This window comes from Pogona vitticeps, chromosome 1 (genome assembly GCF_051106095.1).
Source record: "Pogona vitticeps strain Pit_001003342236 chromosome 1, PviZW2.1, whole genome shotgun sequence".
In the NCBI taxonomy this organism is placed as follows: domain Eukaryota; kingdom Metazoa; phylum Chordata; class Lepidosauria; order Squamata; family Agamidae; genus Pogona; species Pogona vitticeps.
Window position 1 is genome coordinate 167,063,859 of NC_135783.1, and position 26,305 is coordinate 167,090,163.

The 26,305-nt window shown below is 42.5% G+C and overlaps 1 protein-coding gene across 4 annotated transcripts in view; it reads right to left on the reverse strand.

Annotated features, from left to right (window-relative positions):
- COL4A2 (collagen type IV alpha 2 chain) overlaps positions 1–26,305 on the reverse strand; it is a 410,505-nt gene that overhangs the window by 168,501 nt on the left and 215,699 nt on the right. For all 4 annotated transcript variants that reach the window (XM_072992602.2, XM_072992648.2, XM_072992721.2 and 1 more), the window contains 5 exons: positions 20,616–20,708; positions 14,293–14,447; positions 6,796–6,868; positions 6,602–6,708; positions 3,401–3,602 (listed from right to left, as the gene is read on the reverse strand). In XM_072992602.2, coding sequence (XP_072848703.2) covers positions 3,401–3,602; positions 6,602–6,708; positions 6,796–6,868; positions 14,293–14,447; positions 20,616–20,708 — 630 coding nt within the window. The remainder of the gene's footprint in view (positions 1–3,400; positions 3,603–6,601; positions 6,709–6,795; positions 6,869–14,292; positions 14,448–20,615; positions 20,709–26,305) is intronic.

Sequence of the window (26,305 nt, forward strand, 5' to 3'; positions counted from 1 at the left end):
TGGATGGAGAGGCGATTAGCCAGTTGTCTATATACGGATAAACCTGGATTCCCTGTAGACGTAAGAATGCTGCCACTGGCGCCATGCACTTTGTGAATGTCCTTGGCGCTGTGGACAACCTGAATGGGAGAGCCAGGTACTGGTAAATGGTGTTCTGGAATACAAACCAAAGGTATTTTCTGTGGTTTGGATGGATTGTTACATGGAAGTAGGCATCTTTGAGATCTACTACCACAAACCAGTCCTTTTTTCTCAATAAGTGGATGATGGAGTCTAGGGTGTCCATCCTGAAGAGTTTTGCATGGAGGTACATGTTCAGCTCCCTTAGATCTAAGATTGGTCTGATCCCCCCCCTGTCTTTCTTTGGGACTGCAAAGTAGCGAGAATAAAACCCGTTTTTCATATCTCTTCTGGGTACCTTTTGGATGGCATGTTTCTGTAACAGGGTGCAATTTTCCTCTTCTAGGACAGGGTTGAAGAGCTTGAATTTTACCTGTCCCAAAGGAGGATGTTCTATTAGTTCCAGCTGATATCCTGAGCGAATGATGTTCAGTACCCAGGCATCTGTGGTTATATCTGCCCAGTTTTGTAAGTCGTGTTGGATGGTTCCATCTGGTCAGAGGTAAGGGAAAGTCAAAGATAATGTTTTGATTTCTTTGCAGGAGGTTCATAAGATTGCCGACGTTGTGTGGACTGGGAGCGAAAAGCGGATGAAGAAGATGCTCCCTGTGATGATCTGGATGGACCTTGGCCTTTAAAGGGACGGAAGGATTGTGAAGATTGTGAGTATTGAGAGGATTGGGAATACTGTGAGTAAGGTTTACGCCACTGATATTTTGAAAATCTTGGTTGCTGTTCCACGGAATATAACTTGCCAGTTTTCTTCATTTTATGAAGTTCATCCAAGTTACTGTCTGTTTTTTCGTTGAAAAGGCCCATAGAATCAAAGGGCAGATTCTCTATTCTTGTTTTGAAATAGTCCATGATAATGGTGGACCTAAGCCAAGCGTGATGTCTGAGGGTGACGGCAGACATCAGAACCTTGGTGGCAGCAGCAGCAGCAGCATGACGTGTTGCTAGTCTCTAATGTTTTGAGACTGTTTGAGCCTCCTCGTAAGTGTTAATGAAACCTTGGCGTATGTCTTCAGGTGTTAATTTCAGAGCCGGGAGGATCCTCAACCATAGTTGTTTCTGGTAAGCGCTCAACACAGTTAAGTAATTTGTCACCCTGAGAAGGAAGGAAATTAACGAGTACATCTTCCTATCCAAAGCTTCCAACTTTCTCCCTTCCTTATTGGTTGGCGTAACATGAACTTTGGAGTTTGTTCTAGAGGAGCTTGTCTCCACAATTAAAGAATTGGGCACAAGATGCTTTAGAAGAAAATTGGTGTCCTCTCCATGGACCCAATAAAGATTCTCTGTACGTCTTGAAATCGGTGCAGAGGCAGATGGATGATTCCAAGCATCTTCTATGAGGTCCATAAGGGCAAGGATGAATGCCAGGCTAAGCGGTGGAGTGCGCTCTTGATTAATTTCACCGAAAATTAAGTCTTCAGTCGGTGGTTTAGTTTGTTGTGTGTCCAGCTTTAATGTCTTAGCCAATCTGGACAGCATTTGTATATAAGAGGAAAAGTCCTCAGATGGAGATGAGGGGTGAGGGTCAGCTGCATCTGAACCCATTATTTCTCCTTCAGGTAAATCATCAGCTGATGCCTCAGGATGAGTGTCATAATCAGGAGGATAGGAGGTTGCTGAGAAGTCTGCCTCTTCCTCCGATGTGGAAGGTGAGTGATGTCTTTTGTGATATTTCTCTATGGCAGTAGATGTGGACTTAGCATGTCTAGAAGATACTGTTACTGTTGATGCCGAAAAGGGTGGTATGGGTTCTTGCTGAGTCTGTGTAGTCCTGGGACGATGTATTCGTTTACCATTCTTACTGACGTCGACAATTTTTCAGTGTTGCCATCAACAGGGAGATGTAGAAACAGAAGAGGAGGATGTTGAGGAATATGAAGGTCTCAATCTCTTCTTCTTTCTATGATGGTCTCTCAACGTCGAGGAGGATTCAGACTCGAAGTAATCCCGTCTACATCGGTGATGACGCTTCCTTCTGTCAGTTTCGGAGTCGTCAGAATCATAGTGTTTCTTATGTCGACATCGAGATGAACGATGAGAGAAGCGGTACCGGTCAGGAGTCAAATGCTTAGCCTTCTTAGTTCTTTTGCGTGGAGGCGAAGTCCGTCTTGAGAGAACTGATGCCAAAGAAGGAGCCCGGTGGATTCAGGGCTATCTGGGCCAGAGGCCAAACTTGTGGTGGCATGCACAAGTTGGCTCGGGGTTGGAGATGTCAGACCCACTGATAGTATTGGCTCCACTTGTCTAGGAGGTAGTGAAGCAGGTACCTCAGACATTGATTCCCGATCCCGGGAAGAGTCTTCTAAGATAGGAGAAGGCACCGATGCCGAGATTGGAGGCAACTGTTTGAGGGACTCTTTAGGTTTAGACAAACCCTTCGGTTTGGTTTGTTTGGTGCTCTTGGTAGAGGCAGAGGAGGATGCCTTTGACATCAAGGTGGAAGTTTTCTTTAAACCTGCAGATTTTTTGGCGGGTTTTTCTTTAACAACAGCCGAAGGCAACTGAGGAGAAGCTGCACAAACTTCAGAACCTGGTGTGGCAGAAGGTGAAGCAATTTCCATTTCTGACGGCTGAGATGCTGACAGAGTCTTATCCCACAGATGGCATTTTAGTCTCTGTTGGCGAGCTTTAATTGCTGCTTTTGTAAAATTTTTACAGTGCTTGCAATTGTCTGGCTGCTGAGACTCCCCAAGACAAAAAAGACAACAACTGTGTCCGCCGTGAAAGGGTAGCTTGCAGGAACAGATGATACAGTGGCTGAAGGGACCGAACCGGGACATAAGCAGGTTAGTAAATAGAGCAGTCTTACTGTTCTGGATTGGTAATCAACGGCACATGGCCCACTAATGAGCGGGAAATTGCCCGGAAGCAATAAATCCAAGCGGTAGGCAAGAGAATAGTCAAAGGCAGTCCATGGTCAGGGCAACAGATATGAATGAGGTCAAAAACAGTCCGTGGTCGAAAAAATACCGAAAATTTTTGAGAAAAATCCAAGAAATATAGTGAAGTTCAAGTGAGAGGTTCCTAGCCAGATGGCTAGAAAATTCTGAGAGGTCCAGCGCAGGCACTGATTTAAGCCTTGTGTGTGTATTCACAGAGACCACGCTGAAGAATGATCATTTTCTGTTTTACGACATCTAGCTGGTACCTTCTTGACATTTTGTGAATGATCCTGGCCACAAAATAGCCATTTAATGACTGTTGTTTTCTCAAAATTTCAAATGTGATTGTAAAGGTTCTGTGTCCTCAGAAGGTTCATACATACCTATTTCAGCTGGAGAGCCTGGAGGGCCTGGAGGGCCTGGAGATCCAGGATTGCCATATATGCCTGGATCACCTGGAATGCCTCGATATCCTTTTAGACCCGGCAAGCCAATCCCAGGCTGACCAGGTTCGCCTGGAAAACCCTTAAGGCCTGATGGGCCTGGTTCACCAGGATCCCCTAATTCACCTTTTATACCATCACCCTGTAAGGAAAGTGAAATACCATGAATTACTTACTACAATCTATTTTGGCCTTTACATCACCTGCTTCACTGCTTCATTAGTATATTGAGTTCTAAGACACTGCTGAATCTGTCTTCCAGGCCACAGCAATTAACAAAAGCTAGTATGGGTACTGTTGTCTGGACGGCTATTGAATCAACAAATATACAACTGAAGTCCAAATAAACAATAAATCAAAACATCAAATGCAACAAAACCAAAATTCAGGAACAGATTTTAAAATGGAATGCTTCAGACTTAATGAATTCATTAAATACTTGGCTGAATGCAAAAGTCTTTTCTAGGCACAAAAAGATACAAGGATGGCATTAAATGAATTTTTAATTTTTAATAGTAACATTTTTAGTTTTTAATGTTTACTTGCTTTTAATTATTCGACTGTATTTTAATTAGTGTATAGCTTAACCTTTTTTTAGTGTTAAGCGATTATGTTTTTAAATTTATGCCTTTTAATATTGTGATCCACTTTGGGTCCTCTTGTCAAAAGAAAGGCATCCTATAAATAAAGCAAGCAAACAAGGAAACAAATAATCCCATAATTGCATTATTCAAAATGCTCCTTCTCTGGTAACAATGCCATTTCATTCAGAGAGGATAACTGAATTAGGGTCTCAAAGGATGGCTTAATGTACAGACATGTGGGAGAAGGTGTGTGTGTGTGTGGGGGGGTCTTAGGGGTAGATGGTCAAGTTAGTAAGGGAGTTAGACATCTTTTCCAACAGTTATGTCCTAAGACATTTAAGGCTTTAAAAACAACTACTAAAACACTGAATTGGGCCCATAAGTGAATGGGGAGCCAAATAAGCTCTCTTAAAAGTAACATGATATGCATGGATTTGGCTGCACTAGTAAAAACATGATGACCATATTCTACATTAGTTAACGTGTGCAGTGTTGTTGTGAGTGGCCCCTGCCGCTCCGTCCATGATGAGACCATAAGTACTGATAGAACTTCACTTTTATTGCACTCACACAAAGAGAATCACAATGCCTTTGCCAGTGAGTCAGGGAGTTGTAGTTCTGAGTTGGCCCAGGACCTCTGGCCTGACCACACAGAAAGTCTGTACTTCTTGTGTGCTTGCCATACTCCAGCCCTGAGGTGACTCAGGACCCTCCAAAGGAGGAACAGAAAAAAGTCCCTGTGAACTCAGGCCCCTTCCCTGGGTAGCCAATAGTCCAGTCCCCACTCCAGGCCTAGCTCCTGCCCAAAGCCTCTGGTTAAAATTTCAGCATTATGCTAGCTCCTTAGTTCCCCAGGAGTTCTTTCACTCCTTAGGTAGTTAAGTGTGGCTTGCAGAGAATGTCCATTGAATAAAATTGCCCAAGCCCCAACAGGGGGCAGTCTCTCACCATTCTGGTGCTTCTCCCTCTAGCCCTTGACCTTTGCAAGAGTGAAGAGTTGGGTGGCAGGGCTGGGTCCATGTAACTAAAGCTCTGACAGCAGCAGGTGCCTAAGCCAGCTAGGCTTTAAGTTCGGTGTCAGAATCAAGCAGAGGGTGAGGATTGAAGACAAGGTGAAAGGAGTTCCCCTGAATTTGCAGCCATCCTGCCTCCTAATCCTTGCTTCCTGGTCTCACCCTGATAGCTTTTGTGGAACAGGGCTACACACCTTCATGACCTTCTCCCCCATCTCCCTCTGGCAACATGCCTTTGTCTTCTGCTGCTGTTGTTGCCAGGCATTGACGTGCATCTTCCTATTCTTCCTCAGAGTCTTTCTGTTCCTCCTGGCTCTCTCTTATTTCTAGTATGGCCAAGGCTGCAGCTGTGCTTGTGGGGGTGTGACTGGTGTTTTCCCTACTCCAGGCCCCAAGTGTTCTGCATGCAGATAACATTCTTCCCTGACTTGTCAAGGGGGGCTGAACACTGGCACGACCACAGCTGGCCAGCTGACTGTAGCTGGCTCATAGCTGTCTTCAAAGACAGTCTTAAAGGTTACAAGAGCATGGATCATCATGAGCAAGCTCCCCCTTGTACAGGAATGGACACACCTAAGCTTCCAGGGACTTTTATTGCACTCACACAAAGAGAATCACAATGTCACAACAGCTCTTGCAACCTCAGGCCTGTCTTTGCCAGTGAGTCAGCGAGTTGTAGTTCTGAGTTGGCCCAGGACCTCTGGCCTGACCAGTACTTAGGAGTACTCCCAAGTTACCAACATCTACTGTCCCAACAAATGAGAAAAGAGAAATTCATTTGAAATAAGGTATTGGATAATTCATGGATGCCATAGGCCACCAGAAGAAGAAGTAAGCAGGTAATAGATAAGTTGAGCCCAAACACTCTCAAGAAGGAAAAATGAGGCTATTCAGTGAGAAGGCAAGATTCACTGGAAAAAGACAATAGTGTTGGGAAAAGTTGAATGCAGCAGGAAAAGAGGAAGACCAAGTACGATATGGTTTGACTCAATAAAGAAAGCCATGGTCTTTCATTTGCAAGACTTGATCCAGTTCACTGCATATTACAGATACCAGCTTGCCACTCTTTTCTTCTTCTTCTTTCTCCAAACCTTTATTGGCATAAATACAGCTGGGATTACTAACAATAAACACAACGGGTTATAACTTGGAAGTTAATTTAAGAATCTCAAGCAGAAAAATAGCGACAGCTTCAGTGATACGGGAGGAAGAATCATTCAGAAAAATCTCAGGGGTGTTCGACAGGGAAGATAACCAGGGTTCTAGTAGTGCCTTACGAATGGAAAAATGAACTGGGCAGGAAAACAGTATATGATCAAGTGTATCCGGAACCAAATGGCAGAACAGGCATAATCGATCCTCTTTAGGAATATTTGCAAATCGACCGGCGTGGTTCGCTGAGGGAAAAATGTATAAATACCAGCTTGCCATCTTCACAGCCACACCTAATATTAATCAGAAGAAGAAATAGAACTGAAAAGTTCTGCATACTGATTCTTTTTTCTTCTGTATATTGCCATAAGAAAGGAGGTATGGCTACTTACTGGAGGCCCAGGAAGTCCTGGTAAACCATCTACACCGTCCCTGCCCGGTAAGCCGTCTTCTCCTTTAGTTCCATGAATCCCTGGATCTCCTTGGTCTCCTTTGGCACCTGAAGAATATGTTCTCTGTGAGACAAAATCATAGGAGATTTGCAGATCTGCAAAGACTTTTTCAAAAATGATATTTCATACCATACCTTTTGTAGTAACATATTGAGAATCTCCTTTCAGCCCTGGTTGTCCAGGAGGTCCAGGTGCACCAGGTAATCCCTGTTGGGCAGTATTTGAAGACTCTAATTAATCACAGTCACCTTGGTAATATGCAAATATGTATGGGAAAGCTCTTTTCTATTTTTGATTGCAGAAATAGACTATAAGGTTCACATAACTGAAAAACGCCAAGAAAAGCTGTTTCAAGGAGTGAGAAAAGGAAACAATACCCATTTTCTACTTAGTATACATTTATAACAGGTCTTGTATGTATGTAGGAGAAATATGGGAGAAATGGCTCTGTCATAGGCAGAGTATGTTAGGCAGGGTTAAAAGTATGCAATTTTATGGTAAAATAATCTGAGTGCTTAAAATATGATGGAAACAAGAGACAGAAGGCTTGGAGAAGAACCGTGAACTCTGCACAGCTTCACATCTGATGGCTGATCCCTCAAAGCTGCAAGGTGTAGTTTCTTAGCACTAACACCTAGAGAAGTGGAAGACTATGGGACAGGACATGTGCTACACTTTTCCCCACACACATCCATTGTTCTAAAGACACTATGGTAGAGAAAAATATAGCTTAGCTATTCATTGTACATAAATAACCTCATGGCACAGTTGTTAAACTGTGGTACTGAAGCTAGGATTCTGCTCACAACTTGAGTTCAATCTCATATAGCTGGCTCAAGGTTGACTCAGACATCCATCCTTCTGAGGTGAGTAAATTAAGTACCCACCTGGCTGGGGGCAATTTATCACCTATGTAATTAAGTGCCCAGAAAGTTCTTTACATGCTATGCTTTGTTTTTAACTATAAAGGAGTAGTTCACATTACATATGTTCATTTTTCTATTTTTTCAGCCAATGTAAAGAAAATTTTTCTAAATATGTAAATGAAAAGCTATCGCCTATGGAAATAAAAGTAAAACAAAGGTAAACAAGTTTCAGCCATGTAGTATGTTGGGAAATATTTAGATCAGAAGCTACACTCTGTGATTTCACTGCATGTAGACATTCAGTTTCTGTCTATGCAACTGCAAGGAGGATAATCTGTCCTCCTTTCTGACGCTACCGTGCACTCTAGAAAAATGCCAAAACATGCTCTGGAAGCACCAGAGTTGTGGGGAAGAAGAAGCGGATGCTATGTGGATGTTCCCATTGGATTTAGGTCATGAAACAAAGTATGCTGGGCACTAAGCTTTGCCCACCGGCAAGCTCCTTTCCCCCATCTCCTTTAATAATGCCTCTTCATTTGGTAGCCTACTACTACCATCTTAAGGAGTAGGTACTTGGTAAGAAAATGAAGATCAAATGCAAGATGCTTCCGTTAAAAAGAAATATCTGAATCTGCCCTAAATTAGCATTTCCTGCAAACAGTGACCCAAAAAAAGTGAGAGGTTCCTTCACTGTACATGGAAACTTTTGAGGGGTAGGGAAAGGCAAAGATTGTTTAGAAAAATACTAGGAAATAATTTGGCTTCCAAAACTTTGATCATACAATATGAAAGTCATCATGCCGGTTAACTTTAGGGAAGGACAATGGAATGGGATGATTCTGGACTTTCAGTCAGGGGCAGTTTTTTTCTTCACCCTCAGATTTGAGGTGGGGTCTTCTAATAAGGAATTGTTCTCAAAACAAGAGAATATATTATATTATATTATATTATATTATAGTATAGTATAGTATAGTATAGTATAGTATAGTATAGTATAGTATAGTATAGTATAGTATAGTATAGTATAGTATAGTATAGTATAGTATAATATAGTATATTATTCCAGATACATTTAGAAATCTATCTATTCATGAAAAAAAATTCTTGACCAATTTTTTTACATTTCCTAAAGAGCTACCCAGGATTAGCTCACTTTTGATTTAGACCACTTCTTGTAAGAAACAAAAATAAAGCTGCAACAGTGCTACATGAGAATTGTAGGTCTTCCTGGAAATTATAGTTCTTTAGCAGGCACTCTTTATAGAGCCTGCTGAATAAGTATAATCCCTAGGTAGTGAAACCTACTTCCACTTCCACTGCCCTCTGCACCCAAGCGGGCCAACCACCTTCTGGTTGGGCAACCACACCTGTTGTAAGGTGGCCAATCAGCAAGACCCAGGCCCTTCTAGGTCCACAGGACACCAGAAGTCATCAAGTCTTGTTATACTTGACATTTACCCTACAATATGCTGCCTTTTAAATGCAATTGATTTATAGTCAGATGACAGATTATAAACAGGTGGTATTTGAACCACCCTCTATAGAATGCAGCGTATTGTAATAGAGTCCTAGTCATCTGTATTCCATGTGGGGAGAGGAGGCTCCAGGTGTGTCAGAGAGCCAGGTAGGTAAGCAAGCAGTTTGACAAGTAAGCAATCAGACTGGTGTTCTCACTGTCCCCACTGCCTTGTGCACACAGGCTGAGAGCTCCCAAATTTCAGACTGGAAAGCCCAGATGAGCAGGGAGGAGCCTCCCACCTGGCACACACCCCAGCCAGATGGCACAACTGGGGATGCTGGCCACTGCATCCTAATTTGCAGCGTAAGCCTGGTTGCTGCTGCTGAACAGATGCTATGCCACTGAGCTGCTGGCTGGTGAAGCTAGGCTGCTGCAGCAACCAACTTTTCTGCCCTCCAGATCACAGCAACAGTGAAGGAAACTTTAAGCCTCTACTTTTACCCCTTTGATTCTCTGGTGGCAGCAGCAGGAGCCAGAAGGGGCCTCCAAGCTACCACCTTCTCTGCCTCCTGTGCTCCAGTCATGGTGGTACACAAGGCAGTTTACAGGGACAGTGGGATTTACATGTCAGAATTGTTAGAAATAAATTGATTTTAAATCCATGGTAAAATAAATGACCCTCTGCCGGCATAGTAAAATATCACTCTTTGGATTCAAATAACATGATTCCTGGGCAAAAAAACAAAAACAAAAACCCTGCCCTTCCATTTGTGTCATGCAGCCAAGATTTTAAAAAATCATTTAAGAAAAACACAATTCAGCACTGGTTCTTATTGTCAGTAGGATCAGGCTCTTAGCCTATAAACATTTTTTCCATAAAGTCATAGGGAGATGGGTCCATATAGATCTTCCATCCAGCCAAAACAAAGGAACAGAACTACAGTTGCTGTCTGTTCAGGTTATGTTTTCAAAGTTATAATGGGGGAAAAGAGAGGTTACTTAACTGTAACCATGGTTCTTCGAGTGGTACTCTTGTGAATTCACACAAATGGGTTAAACTGCACCTGCACAAGACTCTTCAGAATATTCTAGAGCTTAACTAACTGACCGATAAAACGTTTCCCCATGGTGCGCATGCTCTGCCCACCTGCGGTACCTCAGTTCTGAATGTCTGCCGCTGTCATGGCTCTGATAATTAAAAGCTATAGGCAAGCTGTGATGGACAGCGGGGAGGTTGGGCAGGATGTGTGGATTCACAGAGTACCACTCAAAGAACCATGGTTACAGGTAAGTAACCCCTCTTTCTTCGTGGTCTCTGTGAATGCACACGAATGGGTGACTAGCAAGCTCACTTACCGGAAGGAGGGCTATCACGGAAAAAATGAAGTCAGCACAGCCCTTCCAAAACTTGTTTCCTTTTTGGCTCTGACATCCAGCCTGTAATGTGTCACAAAGGTCAATGGTGTAGACCAATTAGCTGACTGACAGATGTCAGAAAGTTCAGTGCCACACAGCCAGGCAGTAGAGGTAGCCATGGGAGAAAGGCTAATATAGAATGCACCCTCAACACATCTGGTGGGGTCTTGCCAACCAGCTTGTGGGCTAAAGCAATGGCAGAAACTATCCATCTGGAAACTGACTGACAAGAAACCAGGTGACCTTTCCGAGGCCCGTGGAAGTAAACAAACAGTCTTGGAGATTTGTGGAAGTCCTTAGTTCTCGAAATATAAAACGCCAAAGCCTGACGAACATCAAGGGAATTGAACATCCGTTCAACATCTGAAGAAGGGTTAGGAAACAACATTAGGAGACTCAAAGGCTGATTAACATGAAAATTCGAAATCACTTTAGGAAGGAATGAGACATCAGGATATAAGATGACTTTATTGGAGTGAAACTGTGCATAAGGTGCATCAGCCCGTAGTGCAGCCAACTCACTCATCCTCCATGCAGACGTAATAGCCACCAAAAACAAAGCATTTGGAGAGGTTTTAGAGCAGTAGAAGCCATAGGTTCGAATGGAGGATGTGTAAGAGCCTTCAAGACAGTCTGAGGAGACCATTGAGAGATTGGAGGCCATACAGGTGGAATGTTATGCAAACCTTGAAGGAATCTCTTCATAGTCGGGTGTGAGAATAAGTGGGAAGTGTCTGAACTCGTAGGCTGATACGAAACAATGGCTGAAACATACAGTAAACTTTAAGTGTAGAATGCGCCAGTCCCAGATTGAACAAATAATGTAGGAAGGTAAGAAGGGTCCCTAAGGAAACTGGAACAGTAACAAAACCTCTGGGCTCAGCAAACTTAGTCAAAACAGACCACTTATAAGAATACAGTAATTTGACTGAAGGCTTCCTAGCCCTTTCGAGCACCTTCTTTATACCGTGAGATGGAGCAACTCGATGTTGGGGTGACAGACATTGCCTTTGTCCTGAGTCAGAAGGAATGGTTAAGAAGGCAGTCTCAGGAAATCAGACAAGGTGCTCTTGAGGGTGGTAAATCATGGTTGCCAAGGCCACCATAGCGCCACCAGGATGCCATCTGCTCGCAACTGGCGGATTCTGACAATTGTCTGTTTAATGAGTGATATGGGAGGAAAAAGATAGAGAAGGACAGCATCCCACTTCACCATGAAGGCATCTCCCAAATAACCAGTGCCTCTCCCTGCTTGAAAACAAAACTTTTTGCACTTTGCATTGAACTGAGTGGCAAAGATGTTGATGGCCAGTGTACCCCACCAGTTGAAGATATGGGCGAATACAGAGTCGTTGAGAACCCATTCATGCATTTGAGCGGTCAGGGGGCTCAAGCAATTGGCCACCTAGGAAGACAGATTCAGCAGAAGACAGTCAAATATATTGTTTATTGTTCTTGGCAGGGTGATAGAAAGCTTGTCGATGCTGACCATGTCAATCAATTTCTACGTAAAGTGGCTCCTCATACTCAGCGAAAGCAAGACACCAAGATGGATGTGGAAGAACGATCACGTCCTGATGTTGAGGGAGCTGTTGGCCTGGAGAAATATGCTGACGGTTTGCGAGACGCTTACGCGGAGGGGATTGTTGTGGAGACACCTCCGAGTTAGACAACTGAATCACTTTTGCCCACCCGATTGACATAGGGCTCGAATGGGCTGAGGCCGGGCTGGAGTTTACATCAGCCTCAGAACGGCTGTGACTCGGAGACAGGCTCGGAATCAACATCGAAGTCTGTGTCTGTGGCACAAACCCATCCCCTTCAGAAAGCGATTCCAGATCGTGCAGTTCCCTGGAACATTCCTTGAGTATCAGCAAGGGCAGGGTGACTCGAACTGGAGGAGGTTCCTTAAGTTGAACAGATTTAGAAGGGCGTTTAACCTTTTTATGTTTAACTACCTCTTTCTTCTTCTTGGGATCTTTAACAGATGGTGCTTTTGATGCCAATGCCAACCCAGATGTCAAAGATTTCTTCGACTTGGACAACTTTGAAGAAGCTGTGGAAGAAGGGGTAGCAAGTGCCAGTGAGGTAGCAGGATTGAGACAAGGAGTAGGAGGAGCAGGAGGCATGGTAGTTTCCAAGGCTGTTGAGCCCGACGGTGTTAACGATTTCTTCCAAAGATACGAGCAGAGTCGCTCTAAGCGGAGCTTCAGGGTGGGCTTGGTTAATTTTTTTACACTCTTGACAAGAATTGGGCTGGTGTCTTTCTCCCAAACAGAAGAAACAGCAGTCGTGGCCATCCATAAAAGGGATTCTGTTAGCACACGACGCACAGCGTTTGAATGGGCCTGAAGAGGCCATAATATTTGGTGGGAACAGGGAAAGATGGTGGCAAGGAAAAGGGAAAAACTCAAGGGAAACATAATAGAAATCCAGCATCAAAAACCGAGAAATCAAGCCGAGAAGATAAAGATTCAAATATAAGGTCCAAAACCATAAGACAAATCACAAACAGTAACCAGTCCAAAGTTCAAAAACCAGGTAATAACGGTAGCTGATCCAAAATGCAATAATCGAAAATCAGGTCATTCCATGTCGAAATATGCCAGATAAGAAAAACACCATAGTCAGAAACAGTCCGAGACCAAAACCAGAAATTTAAAGGATTAATAAGCTCTAAGCAACACGGAGTCTGATTGCAGCGGTGGCAAAAAAGGAACTGAGGCACCGCAGGCGGGCGGAGCATGTGTGCCACAGGGAAACATTTTATTGGTCAGTTAGTTAAGCTCTAGAATATTCTGAAGAGTCCTGCGCAGGTGTAGTTTAACCCATTTGTTTGCATTCACAGAGACCATGAAGAAGAACGCAGTCTGCAACAAAAGAGGAAAAAAACCCAGTGTTAAAATCCCATGCCCCCTCACCAGGAGCATTCATTAGGGGAGTGCTATTTCATATACAGTGGGGTCTTGACTTAAGAACGGCTTGAGTTAAGAACATTTTGACTTAAGAACCACTCTCACAGGAAAATATTGACTTGACTTACATACTTAGATTTGAGTTAAGAACTGAAAAAAAACCACGTGGGAGGCAGGGAACGTGCAAAATGTGAACTTTCAGTTAACTGTTGGCCAGTGAAAAGGGTGCCTGTCTGCTTCCTCACTCCTCCCAGCGTTTAGAGAGTGGATTGGGAGACAGTCTTCAGACTGCCTGGTACTGGACTGCCTGGACTGTATTTTCCCTGCCTTCCCTGAACCTTTCTTGACCTAAGAAAACAAGAAACAAAATATCCCCCTCTAGTGGTCGAAGGCAGAATAGCAGCTTCCCATTAGTTTCTATGGACGGAAAAGAGCAGATACGGATCAAATGGTTTTCAATGCATTCCTATGGGAAATGCAGATTTGACCTGAGAACTTTTTGACTTGAGAACCGCCTTCCAATACGGATTAAGTTCTCAAGTCAAGACCCCACTGTATGTGTTCAGCAAGCCCTGAATTCTCCACTAATTCCCCAGGCAGAGTTCTGCAAGCTGCAGCCCACAATCACAGATCTGCAGATCTCTAGATTTCACATTTGTACAAAAGGACTTTCAGGTTATTTACCTCCAACACTTCCACCATATTTGTTGTTATTGTTATTTTTTAAAAGCAAGCTGCTATAATGCTTCTTGTAAGTCATATTTCTTCAGAAGACACCCTCCACAGAGCCTAAATGACACCTAGACTATCTAAATTGTTTTATATAAACCACATTGTGAACTTTTGTCCCTTTGAAAGGAGTAAATAAGTATTCAAACTAAATAATCATGAAGATTCACAATTTTCATTAAGCTTTTAGCATAAAAATTTACTTAATGATATGTAAAATATGAGTTTATCCAACAAGTATCATACTTTTGCACCAGAAAAACCAGGAACTCCATGTTGGCCTTGATCTCCTATTTCGCCTTTCCTCCCAGGCTGTCCTATTGGACCTGGAAATCCTGGTGGACCTGGTTGTCCTGCAGGGCCCCTCCTTCCTTCAAGACATCTGCAATCTCCTGCCTCACCTGCAAGATACATCCCAGAACATATACAAAGAAGTCAGTCTTGTTCCCATAAAATATGAAAAAATCACTGAAGAAAACATTGATAAGAAACTTATTATTAGCTAAAATATAGTAAAAACAAAGAAACAGAACAGAGTGAGAATACTGCCCAACACAAGCAAAATCTCCTTTCAGAACATCAAGTAAACTTTCTTTATAAAGAGGAAGAATTTACAGAGAAAACCTGTTAAAACATTTGCCCTGCTTCACTGAGCAGTTAGAAGTTTAAGGGTGGATAATTTGCCTAGGATTGGTTTCCTTCTCCTTTGGAAGGCAACCACTGGGATATTATTGGCTTTCTCTGAGGCTGCTCAAAGGTTATGGAATGCCCTCCCTCAGGAAGTCAGACTTGCCTTTCTCTTTTAACTTTCTGCTGACAACTGAAGACCCACTTTTCAAGCAGGCTTTTGATTACTATGACTGAGTCCCTCAATGTAATTTTTTTTAGCTTTTTTTTTATACTTTTAAATATTTTAATTACTTAATGGATTTTTAACTACAATGGTGCCTCGCATAGCGAGGTTAATCCGTTCCGGATTAACCTTCGGTATGCGAAAACATTGCTGCACGGATAAAAAAAAGCCAAATCGGCAGAAAACTCACCGTACAGCGATGTTTTCCGGTCCGGCAGCCATTTTTGTGCCCTCCCCTCACTTACCAAGGGCGCGAAAACGCTGCCTGCGGCCATTTCGGGTGTTCCGGGGGCCATTTTGGACCCGCTGAACAGCTGATCTGCGAGTCGTAAAGTGAAGGTCGGTAAGCAAAGTGCCAATTTCGCCCATTGGGGCCGACGCGATGCCTTCGCATTAGCAATCCCGGAAAAGGGATCGCTATGCGAATTCATCGCTGTACGGGCCGCTCGTTAAGCGAGGCACCACTGTATTCTTATTGTTTAATTGCTTTTTAACCTGTAATTTATTGTTTTTAGTATTACTTGTTTTTATATTGTGAGCTTTCTTTGGGTACCCTCACCAGTAAAAAGGCAGCCTACAAATTATATAAAATTATATATATGTATCACATATTTGCATATATTTGTACAAATCACATATATGTTGCACAGTAGTGCCCCGCTTAACGATTACCTAGTTGTACGACGAATCCGCTGTACAATGAGGTTTTTGCGATTACGGTGAAGAGAAATAGAACCAAGACAAAAAGAGATGGATTTCCAATTACAGATGAGACAATTAGAAAATTCTGCTCCTAACAATAACCTTAACAATAACAACAAAGTTGAAGGTGGAATTCTCTCAAAAATTGATCTTAAGAAGTTTCCCCAATATAAAAGAGGGGACTGTCCCAAATCTTTTCTCATTGCTTTTGAGCGCACCTGCTGGGTATTTTATTTGGGGCTCACATGGGGATCACTCAAACCAAAAGAAGGGTTGCCCAGAACTTCTTTTGGCCAGGTATGGGTAAACAGATTACTTATTTTTCCAAGACGTGTGATGTCTGTCAGAGACGAGGGACAGGGAAGGACAGGACTAAACCAAAATTATGTCCTTTGCCAGTCATTTCTACCCCATTCCAAAGGCTGGGAATTGATCTGGTGGATCCTTTACCCAAAGCCACCAAGAGGGGAAATAAATACATACTGACAGTTATGGATTTTGCCACCAGATATCCCCAGGCAATTCCTTTATGTAACATGGAAACTGATACAGTGGCCAATGCCTTAATCAGTTACATGAGCCGATTGGGATTTGCTAGTGAAACAGTTAGTGATAAGGGAACGAGCATCACCTCCAAACTGATACAAAGATTATGGAAGGCTTGTGGGACTACCCAAATCAATTCTACCCCATATCATCCTAAGACCAATGGACTAATTAAAAAATTTAATGACACATTATTGCACATGATTAAAGCTTATGTAGCAGAGAACCCGAATGATTGGGACTGCAAAATACAACCCTTACTATATACCTATTGGAACATTCCTCAGGAAAGCACTGGGTTTAGTCCTTTTGATGCATTGTGCAGAAGACCAGAAGAATGATACCAGGACTTTTATTATAAACTGATTTGGACTTTGATTCACAATTTAATAATTTATGTATAAGTTCTTGATGGTGATTTCTGTATGGCTGGTAATGTTAATGAAAAATAATAATAAAGTGTAAATGATAAGGTAAAGTAAATTGTTGAAATTAGTAAAATGTCTAGAGTATAAGGAATAGTAATTGTTTAAAATGTTTAGAGTAATACGAATAGTAATTGTTGTATTGAATATGATGTTACCTATAGAACTATTAAATGCTATGTAAGTTATGCAACTGTGCCTGTTTGTTTAAGAGGAAAAACGTTTTCCCCCTCCCAAACAAACATTTAAGGGGGGAGGTCTGTAGTGTTCCCCATTTATTAGGTCCATGGTTCATGTTATATTATGTAATGGTTCATGCATATTCATGTTGCTGAGAGGCGGAGCCGAGAGAGATGCTATAAGAGGCGGAGTCAGAGAGTAAAAGTCAGTCAGTAAGAGTCAGAGAGTAACAGGGAGTGAAGAATGGGAGAAGGGAGAAGAAGATAGAGTGTGGAGTTTGGGGAATTCTGAGGTGTGATTAGCTACTGAAAACATTCATGAATCAATCTCTGTAATCAATAAATCAAAGTTTATTTAGAAGACCTTGGTGTGTGGACCTGAATCTTTCTGAGATAATAGTGATCTAGTGATCACATCGTGGCAGCAGTGGAAAGAGGGATTGTTTGCCTTTGTGGGCTCTGAGGCTTGACGGTCAAGCAAGGGGCACGAGGGTGGATGTCACAAGGGCCAACTCCTGTTCTTAGATGTCATGGCCATACGCAAAACTGACCTCATATTGGGACACAAGGTCTACAGAAAACCCACCCATACTGACCGGTACCTACACAAAAACTAACCACCACCCATGACGGAAAAGAGGCATAATCAAAACACTGGTAGACTGGGCAAATCGGAACTGTGAAGCTCAACCAACTGAACTGGGCCCTACAGGTGAATGGCTATTCCAAGAATGAAATCCAAAGAGCCATAAAACCGAGAAAACAACACCAAACTGAAGAGGAAAAACAGCCACCACAAATAAAGTATTTCTGACATACATCAAAGGGGTCACAGACCGCATGGGGAAACTTTTGAAAAAACACAACCTACAAACAGTATTCAGACCCTCCACAAAAATACAACAAATGTTATGGTCAGCAAAGGACAAAAGCCCCCACCACCACCACTGCAGGAATATACCGGATACCTTGAGGTTGTGGCCACGTATATATTGGAACCACAAAATGCAGCATTCAGACTAGAATCAAAGAACATGAGAGATACTGCAGACTAAAACAACCAGAAAAAATCAGCAGTAGCTGAACATGCCCTAAAACAAGCTGGACATGAAATTCTATTTTAAAATACTGAAGTACTGGACAACACCAGCAACCATTATGTTAGACTGCACAGGGAAGCCATTGAAATCCATAAACACCAGCAGAGCTTCAACAAAAAAAGAGGAAAGTCTAAAACTGAACAAGTCCTGGCTCCCAGCACTGAAAAATACAGCCTGCAAAAGGTCAACGAACTCTACCTAGCCACAAAGACCAGGGATCATTGCACAAAAAAGAACAGCTAAAGACACCCATCAATCACAGTGACAGATAATATCTCCCCCTTATCACAATGCATCCACAACAAAAACATGCTGATCACCATCATCAGCCTATCTCCTGAAAAGGATAAAAGCTGTTCCCACAGCTATAAATACTCAACTATGTATCAATGAACTTTTTAATGCTGCCTCATGTAGGTTCAGAGTGAGAATTATGGGATTCTCAAGCCGCAGCCTGTTACTTTCCTTGCTTATTTTTCGGACCTTTGATTTTGCAATTTTGCAAACATTGCAATCCAGAAAATTCTTACAGGGTTTCATTTGCCATCTTTTCCATTTTTTCTACCACCCTGAAATTAGCACGACCCAGTATCCTCTGCATCAAATGAGCACACTGGTCATGTGGTGGTGTATTTTTGACTATAGCATGTGTTACTTTGTTTCACGTTCTTCCCTTTAGTACATATAAATTAAGTTTTGCTGTGGCACACACCCTGTTCCCTTTTTTAATTACACATGTGCTATCAGCAAATGTAACTGTAAACCCTTCCTTGTCCAAACATGAAACACTTAGTGTAACTTGGGCACATGCAAAGCACTATGTAATTCCTTTGCAAACCTGGAACGTAAATTGTTCCCTCTCCCATTACTGCCAATTTCTCCCCATTCGCCAGGCTAACATAGCTGTGTTTTGAAGTACCTAGGGAAGAAAATAGCTCTGATCTATTACTTAAATGACAAACAGCTCCAATGTCAAGAATCCAGGTGTTGACCTTGGAGTTATCAGAAGCCTGTACAGTGGTGCCTCGCTTGACGAGGATAATCCATTCCAGCAAAATTGCTGTAGAATGAAATTGTCATCAAGCGAAAGTAAAAATCCCATTGAAATGCATTGAAAACCGGTTCAATGCGTTCCAATGGGCGAAATACCTCAGCATCCAGTGAAGATCCTCCGTAGAGTGGCCATTTTCTGGTGCATGTAATGTGAGAAATCTGTCCTAAAACACAGCGGGGAGCCATTTTGCACAGTGGGTGGCCATTTTGAAGCCCCGACGATCAGCTGTTTTGATCGTTGTTAAGCGAAAAGCTTAACCGAAGCAGGGAACCGATTGTTGTAAAGTGGTTTTTCCTTATTAAAACATCATTTTGTGATCGCAAAAGCGATCGCAAAAACTTCATTGTAAAGTGATTTCCTCATCTAACGAGGTAATCGTCAAGCGGGGCACCACTGTACAAGAGAAATCTTCCCTTGCTTCTTGCCTCCACTTCTCCAGCTAGTTTCTTTTTCTCTGCAGTCCCTTTGCAAATGTTTTTCTGATCCACACTTGAAGCAGCGTCTTACAGCAAGAGCCTTTCCCGTCTTTTCTCTGTCACTCCTGGAAGCAGCTCTCCTCTACTGTGGGATGTCATCTCTCATTCTGACTTGGGACCTCTCATTCCTTTTTTCTTCTTCCTCCAACAATCTGCCTATAAGATACTCCAGGGTTAAGATACTCCCTCTCTGGTATGGATTCAAGGCTTGTTACTAGCGCATCATAATCTAAGACTGCTCAGGATCGCATACACTTTGTGATTCTCCGAGAACTCCATGCCCCTCTGCTCAAGCTTCACAAACAGATTTCTCATCTGCTGTAAGTGCTCTGACATGCTTCCATCATGGTCAAGCCTTGCTCTGTATATTTTATGTGTCATAGCAACTTTGCTGCCTGCAGAGTCCCGGTGCAGAGCTTGCCAACATTGCCTAGCTGAGGTCAGTCCATGCACGTGTATTAATTGGCTGTCCTCTAAGCACAGAAATATTGTTGCTAAAGCCTTCTCGTCTTGCTTTGTCTGTTCCTCATTCAGGATAGTGGGGGGATAGAAACAATCTTCCACAAATCTTCCCTTCTCAGCAGCATTTGGGCTTTAACTGACCAAGTCAGATAGTTCCATTCATTTAGCTTTGTGAGAGGAAATCCCCCCCATTCCTGCTGCCCCAACTGACTGCATTTTGCTGTGTTTTTATCTCTGTCCTCCGTCCTTTACCCCTCCTGGGCTCTGAATGGCAGGACACTCACCTTACTGGACTTTTTTCACTTCTGGACTGGTTCCTCTGGCCTCTGGTACCTTCTGGCACCAGCTTCTCTGGCGCAAGGTAAATGTCTCTGGGCGCATAACCCCTTGTTGGTGTAAGTTAGCAGAGTTTTTGTTTCAGTCCAGGTAGTCCAGTGGAATGACAGACAAAGACAGCTTCTTCCAACACCAAGTGTATTTATGGTATATACAGAAGTGCAGCAGTAGAAACCGGCAGCATGACAGCATGACATTCATTAGAAGAGATCCATACATCTTCTCCCCGTGTCCACACAGACACATGCACAGCCAATCAGTATCCCACACTGTATGATTCAGCATTTTGCACACCTGTCAAGTATGGCTGTTGATTATCATGGGCCTTGTTCTGCCTCAGTGTGGAAACTATTCTTGACATCAGATTAAATTTCTTTCTTGCAAGATAATTAGTAGCAAACATCACGTTAAAACACCTGTCTGAGTTTAGCCTTACCTTTCACTCCCTTTGCTCCTCGGGGCCCAGGATAACCTTGGCCTCCAGCAGAACCAGGACCTCCAAGATGTCCCTTTCGCCCGGCAGGATAAGCTGTAGAGTTGGACAATGAGACTATTAGAGGGACATTGATATAAATGAGAAACTTTGGATTCCTTTTAAAAAGTGTCAAAGATCTTTTTTGTGGTCATTCTTGCCTTTAGACCCTACTTGCTGTGGAGCTGGAATCATATTTGCAGAAGTTTACTATGTGATTACTGAGAAATGTTGGTATTTTGTCACCTGCTGTGACTGTTTTCCGAATTGACAAATTCACCACCCAGGATGAGATGGATAATTGGCTCAGGAAATGCAGGTGTAAGAATCAGAAATAATAGTTTTGAAGATACAGAGGGAGGTAGCTGTGTCAATCTGCTGACAGTGAAGTGCCAAGTCTTCAGCCATGCTGTAGGCTAGTAAACCTAACGTCTCTTTCCCTTCACTAGTTCTGTTTGTTGAATATTTTTGTACTGTAAATGAAACAAGAGGGAGGAACAAAGAAGTATGAATTTGTCCAATGTCCTCCCATCTGAGGAAGTGGAAAAAATGATGGAAGTATCAGGAGCTATGACACACTCCATGCCATGCTTACTTTCCTGAACAGCCTAGAATTATGCAACGCCTGGGAACTTTTTATTGCAACTGCCTCCACAAAAACATTCCATATTTTAGAGAAGAAAAGGAAATTATTGTACTTTTCCGTGTATAAAACTACACTTTTCCCTAAAATAATTACAGGAAAAATTGAGGGTTGTTCTATACACAGAAATAAGGAGGTGGGGAGGGATCAAAGAGCTTTGATCCCTGCTTTCCCCCTCTATGTTTTGCAACAACAATGTAGGGGAAAAGCGATTCCTGCTTTGCCCCTGTGATGAGATGGGTTTTTGAGTTAAAATCTTTTAAGGCATATGGGTTTTCTAATTATGAAATGAGCCAGAGAGGTTCCATCTTGTTTCTTTGTATAAAGTATCTTTGCTATGCTGACAAGTTGTTTTCTAGGCGAGCTGAGAGAATGTTATTCTGAGAACCTGAGAAAGGACTCTGTGTGATTAGATAGATGGGAATTGTTGTGACTCTTTGATAAACCACAGAGAACCCAAATAACATCTGGTGTGGTATGGGAAAGAAGTCATGTGATGCAACAGGACTGTTTGCCTAGTAACGAGCTCTGATTGGATGACATCGTGGGAAGGTGCGATGAGCCCTTGCCAGTTACTCTTGAAAAAGGAACTTTTTGCCTATGGACATTGTCTTTCCAAGACCGACCTTTCAGTCATTCGTGACCTACTATTCAGCCATTTGGGACTCACCCTAATGTCTTTCGAGACGGACTGGTCGCCTACCTACATGGACTGGTTCCTATGCTTTGCTGGATTACTTTTGGACTTATGGGATTTTTCCTAAGGACTGTGCATGGACTATTTTCTATGGACTGTTCTATGGAATATTCTTTATGGACTTCTTTTCTTGGAATACTCCATATGGACTATGCTCTTGTAATTTTGTAAGGACTATGGTATATTTACTGGATTTTTCTTTTCTAAGGACTATGGGACATATAAGGGATTTTTACTTTTGTTAAGGGATTTTTATTCTATAGGATCACTGAGGACTATAGCCTTTTTATAACCTACTTGGATTATTTTGTTTTTACTAATGAATTACTGGAGTGGAACTGTTTTTATTCTTTTTAATGGCTTTTTGTGTTTTTGTAAGGTTTTTGGACTCTTTTATATTTTTCATGTTTTCTTTGCCTCACTACATCTGTGTAACTAAACAGCACAATGCTAGTTTATTTGTTTTGGTTTAATTTGGCTTTGATACTTAGTAACATGCTTTTTCTTTAATAAAATAAAGATTATAAAACTCAATTGGTTTTCTGAACAGTCCAGTTGTCATAGGGTCATCTGAGAGTGCTGCCTCGGCCTAGCTTACTTAGAGTCCTGTCAGTGGTGCAAGTTAAGTCTAAGGACTACAAGGCCCACTTGACTTTTTCACAATAATATCTGAGAGTATTAGGGTGTTCTTATGTGGGCAGATCTGTGAGAAGGAGTGTTGTATCATGGCTAGCTGAATTTGGACTCATTCAGCCCATTTTAGCATGTGCAAACTCCTGATTGCTCTCTGTCCAGGCTTACACGTGTGTTCTTGGACCCGTGTTTGCCGACATGGTGGCAGCTGCGCGATGGACCACGTGCTGGGTTTTGTAGTACCTCAGGATGACCAAGCTTTGTTCTATCTAGCAGCTTGAGTGACTCTGATCCACAAGCTAAGTTTTGATTGCAGTGGGACACTGAGGCTTCAAGGAGCTAAGTGCTTCCCTGAGGTGAACAGTAGATTCCTAGGAAACGCTGTTTGCCAGCAATTAAGCTGTGGTGAGAGGTGTTAAATCTTCAGGCTGTGGTAATGTGTGTTAGAATCTGGGGTGCTCTTTTAAGAAAGAGATTCCCAGTGGGACAAGCAAACTGTTAGGAAACAATTGAATTTAATCAGTTGGCATGTGCAGGTTGTTACAACGTTGTAGTGAAGAAATTCCAAGATGCATGTCCTTTATTTTTAGAGTGCTTGCACTCTGTAATAGCACCCAAGTTGAGCAGGTCATTTCACAATCTTAGGATTGCATAAATGACTCTGGCTACCTTGTTCTGGGACTTGCATCCAGTTTTTTTTTTTTTTTTGGCCTAAGTGTACTCCTATAATCTTAGGATTTGCCGGAGCACCTGGCCCTGTTTCTATCCAGCTTAGCTCTGGGTCTACGATCTTAGGATCTGTCAGGAGTACCTAGCTGCATCTGGCTTGGCCTAGAGTCATGCCCTATGATCTCAGCATCTGTCGGGATGACCTGGCCCTAGGGGTATCTATCTGCACCCAGCTTAGTCATTGATCATCTCTGTAACTTTAGGGTTCACAGAGTGATCACAGTTTTCTTTTCTCTTCCTTTTGGATTTTTCAGTATTTTGGTTTGGCAGCTGTTTGTCCTCTCGCCTATCTTAGGATAGCAGAGTGACAGCAGTTGGTCGAAAGTGCAGAGGAGATTTTTAATTTTATTTTGTTTTGGCAGCTGTTTGTTCTCTCGCCTATCTCAGGATAGCAGAGTGACAGCAGTTGGTCAAAGGTGCAGAGAAGATTTTTAATTATATTTTGGTTTTGGCATCTGTCTGTCCCCTTTGCATATCTTAGGATAGCAGAGTGACAGCAGTTGGTCGAAGGTGCAGAGGAGATTTTTAAATTTTTCTTTCTTTCTTGGAGTTTTGTTTGTTTTTATTGCTGACCTAGCCAAGGCTAGATTGCCAGCAGAAGATGGGGGAGCAAAAACAGTCAGCAACCGTGGACAGAATCTTGGAAGTGGCTTCGGGATTTTTCGAGCAAGCCAAGCAGAAAATTAGGGAAAGAGATGCCCTTGTAGAACATCTGTACCAGGAAAACATACTTTTAAAACGTTTTTTAAGCACAGAACCTGGCTTGATGCAAAGGTTTTTCCAAGCTCAGCAGGGTTCCTTTGGGGATTACTGCAATGAGACGCTCCAAACAATTGGGAGCGATCCTGAAATGCAAGATGCTTGTGTGGAAAGAGTTAACGAGGCCCAGTGGAATTCTAATGAGCATTCCAGAGGAGACAGCGATTTATCGCCCGTCCAAACAAAGGATTCACAGGCCCTGGAGCCGCGCGCAGGGAAAGGAATGCAGGAGAAAGTTCGCCGAGAAGCTGTTTCCTTGGGGGAATTAGCATCAGATGACGCAAGGGAAAACTGCAGTGCTCCAGAGAATTTCAGTGCATTGGGATTCAACTCAGCACCACCCTCAGCTATTTTTCAGAGCACAGGACAGGTGAGAAGCCCTGAAATAATTCGGGATGAGACTATGGGTTTGCCAGAAGAAAGAGAGCAAGGGATTGCAATTACTGTGACTGAGAGGTCTCACATCAGCTTAGATGTAATAAAGACTCAGCTCAATTCTTTGCCAGGACTTGTGTCAGCAGATCTTGATGCATGTCAGATCTCAAACAACCCCCCCCTCTCTTAGCCCAGAGGGGACAGCGAAATCAGACACTGTGAGGTTGACAGGGACCCCGTGTACTTCATGGCAGTTTGGGAGTAACGAGAGTTACCAGGGGGGTGGCCTACTCAGCGTACCGGAACAGTCAGCTGAGAAGGCTGGAGGAGTGAAGGTTTTCTCAGAGTCATCGCCAAGTGCCTTAGTAGTTGATAGTGGAGCGGTTTTGCAGCATGGACTTTCACATTGTTTCAATAGTACAAGTGACTGTGGAACTGATCCTGTAAACTTGATTAAAGATAGAAAGCGGCATTTGAACCTGTCAGATGGTGAGACTGTTTCTAACACAGCCAATGTAGGGGGAAGCGTTAACTTTTTGGGATTACAAAGTACTGATGTTTCTCCAGAGACTGAAATCATATCTGGAAGCTTTGGCCCAGTACCACAGATAAACTTCTCAGAAAGATCTTTAGAGAGAAAAACAGAGGTTTGGGACCATACTTATTTTCAACAGCCTATTTTCCAAGGAAGTGGTGAGAATGCTGATACTGTTTCTGAGGCTATGCAGAGTACTCCCGAGGGAACTTGGATGCAACAGCGGCCTCTTGTGACCAAACCTGATAGCACAGCTAATTCAGCAATACAGGTATTCAGGGGTGAAGGCATTGATCAATTTAGCCCAGGACAGATATTGGAGTCTGTGTTAGCTAATCACCAAAACGTCTTCTCGAATTCACCGGGAGAAACTCATGTGGTGAAACATTTTATTACAGTCAATGATGGTTTGACTGCTGTTTCTGTTCCTATGGACCTAGAAGGGACTAAGGGCAATTTAGTGTCTGAAACTGTTGAAAGTCTTATTTCACAAGGAGTGATTGAACCATGTAGAACAGCTGTGTTCAATACTATTTCAGTGTGTCAAGACAAACAGGATGGTCTGAAAGTGGAATTAGATTTTAGCCAGTTAAATAAGTTCACGAAGACTGAGACAATCCCTACAATCAATGTTGACACGTTATTTGAAATTGTTGCAAATGCTGAATACATTTCTGTGATTGGAATAAAAGGAGGGCTTTATCAGATTTTAATTAAAGAGGAACATCGCCCTTATACATCATTTACTTGCCCTCAGGGAATTTACCAACTCAGAAAACTAGCACCTGGAATGAAAAATACCTATGTTACTTTTCAGAAATTGGTTGATGAATTGTTTGGTGATTTATATTACGTGATTGGCTATGTAGACAACCTTGTAATTTACAGCCCTGATCCAATGTTACATGTAAAACATATAGAAACGGTACTTTGTGGATTCAGGAGCGCAGGATTGAAAGTGCAGATGGATCATTGTGTTTGGTTTGAGGGGAAGGTGTCACCTCTAAAGAAATTGATAAGGAAAGCAAGATCTGTTGCAATGCAGTGGACACGAGAATGCAACCAGTCTTCTGAGTGTTTAAAAATGTTACTTATAACAGAACCAATCTTGCAATCAGCTAACTTTGCTAAACCCATGATCATTCAAACTGCTTTTTCAGAATGTGGTTTGAGCACGATTTTGCTTCAACCAGATGACACTAATTTTTTACACCCCTTAGCTTATGTGGCCAGAAAGTTGAAGGAAAAAGAGAGGAAGTATAACTCCCAGGAGGGAAATGCAT